Source organism: Entelurus aequoreus, linkage group LG20 (genome assembly GCF_033978785.1).
Source record: "Entelurus aequoreus isolate RoL-2023_Sb linkage group LG20, RoL_Eaeq_v1.1, whole genome shotgun sequence".
In the NCBI taxonomy this organism is placed as follows: domain Eukaryota; kingdom Metazoa; phylum Chordata; class Actinopteri; order Syngnathiformes; family Syngnathidae; genus Entelurus; species Entelurus aequoreus.
The window spans coordinates 6,545,023-6,551,022 of record NC_084750.1 but is presented as its reverse complement, the minus strand read 5'-3'; the positions used below and the strand labels follow the sequence as shown (position 1 = coordinate 6,551,022).

General features: G+C 42.3%; 1 protein-coding gene across 4 annotated transcripts in view; it reads right to left on the bottom strand.

The window, feature by feature from the left end:
* The window catches only part of LOC133635881 (tax1-binding protein 1 homolog A-like), a 68,980-nt gene that overhangs the window by 38,500 nt on the left and 24,480 nt on the right, over positions 1-6,000 (bottom strand). For all 4 annotated transcript variants that reach the window (XM_062029298.1, XM_062029299.1, XM_062029297.1 and 1 more), the window contains exons 6-9: positions 1,484-1,632; positions 1,212-1,302; positions 962-1,147; positions 640-891 (exon numbers count right to left, since the gene is read on the bottom strand). In XM_062029298.1, coding sequence (XP_061885282.1) covers positions 640-891; positions 962-1,147; positions 1,212-1,302; positions 1,484-1,632 — 678 coding nt within the window. The remainder of the gene's footprint in view (positions 1-639; positions 892-961; positions 1,148-1,211; positions 1,303-1,483; positions 1,633-6,000) is intronic.

Here is a 6,000-nt window from a genome sequence, read left to right as displayed (position 1 = left end):
GTGGAGCTGTACACATATGCTATTCTCAGTTGCCTCCATGTGCCTTTTCACCGGTGTGATTGCATGTAAACTAAAAACTTTTATTTCATATCGATCCTCCATTTTAAATTTTCGATAAATTTGACTTGTGCAGTTATTACCTATCACATTTGACTGTATTACCGTAAATTCAGGACTACAAGCTTCTACTTTTTCCCTGCGCTTTAAACCCTGCGGCTTATAAAACGGTGCAGCTAATTTATAGGTTTTTGTTCGCTGACGGCCATAATGCAAATAGTTTAAAAAAAACAAGCAAATTCACTGAAAAGGTGTGTTGTTGTTTATGCTATGGCACCATCTTTTGGACCAGCTTGCTAACGACAGATGCTGCCGTGTCCTTCCATTTAGTGCTTTCAACCGGAGGAAGAAGTGTCATTCCGTCTTCTAGCCTCCCGTAGTGTTTCTACTCGTATGGATTCCTCATTTATCACTCCAAGCAACGGTTGTAAGTTGTACAATATAACTAAAACAATTCTTACTTACTGAACCGTCCCGCTTAGTTCGACTTTGCTATACTAACAAACAACATACTAAAGACACTGCTTGGTGAATTGATGTGGAAATAATGAAAGAGTGTAATAAATGAAGTTGGTTGCTGACCACTTCTTTGTGCGCAGTGCTCCTCATGCGGTCCAACTGGCTCTCCATGCGTTGACACTCGGCCTGAGCGTCGGCCAGGCTGGCGTGGAGCTTGTCGACTTCTAAGCGGGCGTGGTACAGCTCCGTCATGGAGTGGTCTCGGGAGCTGGCCGAGTCGCGGAGCTCCGAGACCAGCAGGGACGCCTGCTGCCTGGACGCGGCGAGCTGCTCCTCGGCCTGACGGAGCTGCTCACGCACACGCGCCAGCTCAGCCTAGAGGATTTAGTACGTTTTGTGTTTTTTTGTTATCTTCGCCTTTCCTGGAACATCAATAAATGAATACCTTATCAGCTTGGAGTGTCAGCAGCTCTTTCTCCAAACTTTCCCGCTGAGCCACATAACACCTGAGCCTCTCCATCTCCTCCTGGAACTGAGCGATGGTCACCTCTCGGTTCAACTCCACCGCCTTCAGCATCTGCAGCTCGGCACTAAGCTTGGTGTTCTCCAGCTCTGTGCTGCGCATGTGGGCCTGCACACACGCGCAAAGGTCAGGAGAACGGTTCTTTGCAGGTCCACAAGTGAATTTGGATCACCTTGTAGAGGTCCTGCTCATTCTTCTCTTTCTTCAGCTGGATCTTCATGCTGTCGCGTTCTGCTGCCAGCTTCTTCAGACGGTCACGCATACTTGGACGCAGAAGAGAAGATCACACAACTTAAAGTGAACATGAAAACAATAATATCTTAGAATTACAACACTGCTTCCCAATGAACGATTCATGCGTCGGGGAGGCACTGAAGAAAGTTCCCTGCAACAGTTCCTCAGAGAATGAGATGAGGATGGATGGTCACATGCCCTCTTACTCACCAGTCCAGCTCGGTCTCCTTCTGCAGGCTTCTCTGAGTGACTCCCAGCAGGTCCCCCTCCAGCTGGCGGACTCGATCCGCGGCCTCGGTCAGCCTCCTCCTAACCTCCTCCCGCTCCTCGGACAGGGACTGTGAGGAGCGCAGCAGCTCCTGAGGAGATGGATGGGAGATACAGCCCAATTGTGACAAAGAAATAGAGGACATGATTCAGCAGCAGCATCAAAACTGGTGCTAGGAGAGTAAATGATACTAAGAAATTAGGGCTGGGCGATGTGGACGAAAAAGTATATCGCGATATATTATTACTTAAACTCGATATTCGATATATATCTCGATATACTTTTCGGTGAAAGTATACATATAAAGATATTCAGTGAAATTAAAGTGAATTGCAACTGTACTGTAACCAGTCAGTGGCACTTTTATTAGTTAGTCATGATGGGTATTAACAGCAGAGAAAAGAAACTGTTTAAGTAGTACAGAATTACATAACATAAATAAAATAAAAAAAGATTCTTTCTACGTAAAATAAAAACATAGCTGTGCAAATAATACAAAATGTATCAAACTCAGATAAAAAATACATTTGCAGGCAGGCACTTTTTGATTTCCCTTCCTGGTTCGATGACCCGCCCTATCTTGCCTCTGATTGGTCTGTCCCTAACCAATCGTGACTCATCATAGTAAACAACCAACCAATCATGGATGTTCTTATACTTGCAAGAACGTCTTGGAAGGAGGAAGGGGAGGGGTTTGGTAGCCCATGGAAGGGGAGCGGGGGAGAACAAGGAACATAACAAATAAGCGGCGTTTGGTAATTTTAACGTGAAATAAATTATATCGATATTACGATATTTTCTTAATTCATATCTTGTTTAAAAATATATTGATACATCTTACAAACTCGATATATCGCCCAGCCCTATAAGAAATAATACTAATAACAGCAGGTCTTTTAATCCACGCCTGGTCCAAAAATGTTGCCATTCACACCTGTGGCTGTAGGCAAACTCCTTTTTAGAGTGTCCGCCCTGAGATCGGTAGGTTGGAGTTCAAATCCCAGCCGAGTCATACCAAAGACTATAAAAATGGGACCCATAACCTCCCTGCTTGGCACTCAGCAACACGGGTTGGAGTTGGGGGTTAAATCACCAAAATGATTCCCGGGCGCGGCGCCGCTGCTGCCCACTGCTCCCCAAGGGGATGGGTCAAATGCAGAGGACACATTTCAATACATCTAGTGTGTGTGTGACAATCATTGGTACTTTAATCTTTAAAGGCCTACTGAAATGAAATGTTTTTATTTAAACGGGGATAGCAGATCCATTCTATGTGTCATACTTGATCATTTCGCGATATTGCCATATTTTTGCTGAAAGGATTTAGTAGAGAACAACGACGATAAAGTTTGCAACTTTTGGTCGCTGATTAAAAAAAGCCTTGCCTATACCGGAAGTAGCGTGACGTCACAGGGAATAGGGCTGCTCACATTTCCCCATTGTTTACAATGCAGCGAGAGCGATTCGGACTGAGAAAGCGACGATTACCCCATTAATTTGAGCGAGGATGAAAGATTCGTGGATGAGGAACGTGAGAGTGAAGGATTACAGTGCAGTGCAGGACGGATCTTTTTTCGCTCTGACCGTAACTTAGGTACAAGGGTTCATTGGATTCCACCCTTTCTCCTTTTTCTATTGTGGATCACGGATTTGTATTTTAAACCACCTCGGATACTATATCCTCTTGAAAATGAGAGCCGAGAACGCGAAATGGACATTCACAGTGACTTTTATCTCCACGACAATACATCGGCGAAGCTCTCTAGCTACGGAGCTAACGTGATAGCATCGGGCTCAAATGCTGATAGAAACAACATTTTAAAAAACCCTGACTGGAAGGATAGACAGTAGATCAACAATACTATTAAACCATGAACATGTAAATACACGGTTAATAATTTCCAGCTTAGCGAAGCTTAACAATGCTGTTGCTAACAACGCCATTGAAGCTAACTTAGCTACGGAGCGGCGGCGGGCGTTGTAGCTTTCGACGACACCCCGGCCGCCATCAGAGTCGGCAGGAAACATATATTTCCCCAAAGTTACGTACGTGACATGCACATAGCGACACGTACGAGCAAGCGATCAAATGTTTGGAAGCCAAAGCTGTACTCACGGTAGCTCGTCTGCTATCCAACTCAAAGTCCTCCTGGTTGTGTTGCTGTAGTCCGCCGCTAATACACCAATCGCACCTACAGCTTTCTTCTTTGCAGTCTCCCTTGTTCATTAAACAAATTGCAAAAGATTCACCAACACAGATGTCCAGAATACTGTGGAATTGTTCGATGAAAACAGAGCAGTTTGTATGGTGACACATTGGGTACCAATACTTCCGTTGCCGTCGTGACGTCACGCGCATACATCATCATATATAGACGTTTTCAACCGGAAGTGTGGCGGGAAATTTAAAATTGCACTTTATAAGTTAACCCAGCCGTATTGGCATGTGTTGCAATGTTAAGATTTCATCATTGATATATAAACTATCAGACTGCGTGGTCGGTAGTAGTGGGTTTCAGTAGGCCTTTAAACTCCACAATAAGGCAGTAGCTGCATTTATTTTGAAATGTTTGCATGTGTTACACTTGCCGTACTGTTATCTACATACGAGCTCCTGTGTGGTATTATATGCTGACTAAGCAGTTTGCTCCCTTACAGTGTCACTACTGTGGTGAACAAAATGCTCGTTAACTACATCCATTTATTTAGAGATTTAAGTGTTAAACACATTATACCACACCTGGTCTGCCAAAGGATAAGAAGACGAAGCAACAGGGGGATCAATGTTGCCAACTTGGCCACTTTCTCATTATTTAGCAAGTAATAAGAGCCCTCGGAAACTCCTTTTCAAAAAAGCAACAAATCTAATTGAGACTAAGGACAAGCGATATGGCCTACAATCTATATTGCAGCCTCTTGCAGTAAGGATATACTGTATATCACCATGTGTATGTAAATGAAAAAATAACAATTTCAAAACTGGCTACAAATGCTCCTAATATAGCTGTTGATGTGTGCAGTAACATATTGTGTCATTTCTGGCTGTATTATTTTGTCAAAACTATTGTAATCTACGTGTAGTGTTACAGTAGTTACTGGGGCAGTATCGGTCATATCAATGCTGATACTGATACGTCCATTGCTCAAGGTCTGAATTATTTAATTTTTGATCTCAATTATAATCAGACAAAAACACAGGTTGGCAGTGTAACAATATAAATTAAATTGCTCTTAAAGCCCTCCTGTGTCCAGAAACCTAATTTGTGAGTTTGTAAACAATAACCACAAAATATTTTAGGATAATAAAAAAAGTAGTATCGACCATATACAGGTGAATGTCAAAAAATGTGAATATCGTGCAAAGATTAGTTTGTTGTAGCAATTATATTTACAAGGTGAAACTAATATGTGACAAAAGCCCATAACATGCAACTGAAGACACTTGTTTTGCTATTGTTTTGATGATTATGGCCTGCAGCTTATGAAAGTCTCAAATTGAAAATATCAGAAAATGTGGGGTTTTTAAAAACTTGTAAACCATGATCCTCACAATGATAATAAATACTTTACATATCTCATTTCGCATGTAATGAGTTTATATAAGTTGGGTTGCAAACAAGGACTTTTGCACGATATTTTATTTTTTGAGTTTCACCTGTGATTATACTGTACTGATGTACTATACTATTCCTCGCCCTCCAGTGATAATGATATTTGTAAGAAGCGCAGTTTATTTGCTGCCATGGAGGCGATGATTACTGACTTAGAAGTGGCTTTGCTTGTGGAAGGACATCAGCTGCTAGCAAGGGCGCTACATTGCGTTGAGGACGCGTCTGTTTACTTGTCGCTGTCATAATTGCTGGACACATCTTGAATGTGTCATCAACATGCTTTATCACGCTATAACATCAGTATTAAAAGCTCTATTGTAGGCCTATGTATATCATTTGTATTGTACATTGTGCAACCCTAGTGGAGACTTTGAATGAAAGCACATATTGCTCTTCTCAACGAGCAGCGGGTGCTGCTATGAGCCTCTCTCTTGTCTAAACTCACCATTTTTTTGTAGTTCTAAAATATTTTTTTTTTGCTTTACTTGTTTTTTACTCCTTATGTGCAAGTGTGCCATTATATATTTTGAAAGAGCTATTTATTCAGTTTTTCACCTGCCCAGCCTTCTTTCACACCTTAATCGCCCATGGTCCATTCAAGTGGTCTCTCTAGGCCGGGGATGAACTAACTACATTGTACGTGTGATCGTTGGAGCATTTTGAGAGAAAGTTATGTTCTAGTTCGACATGAATAGCAGCAGCGGTATGTTGCAAAGGTATGCAGGAAGAACGTATGTCAAGTGCCTCGTACTGTGTGACAGATGATGTAATGTCAGTGTTCTTCACGTGGTGTGCCCTCTGAGGAAGTGACTTGTTTGAACTTGTGGCTAATCAGTACCAAAGAACAG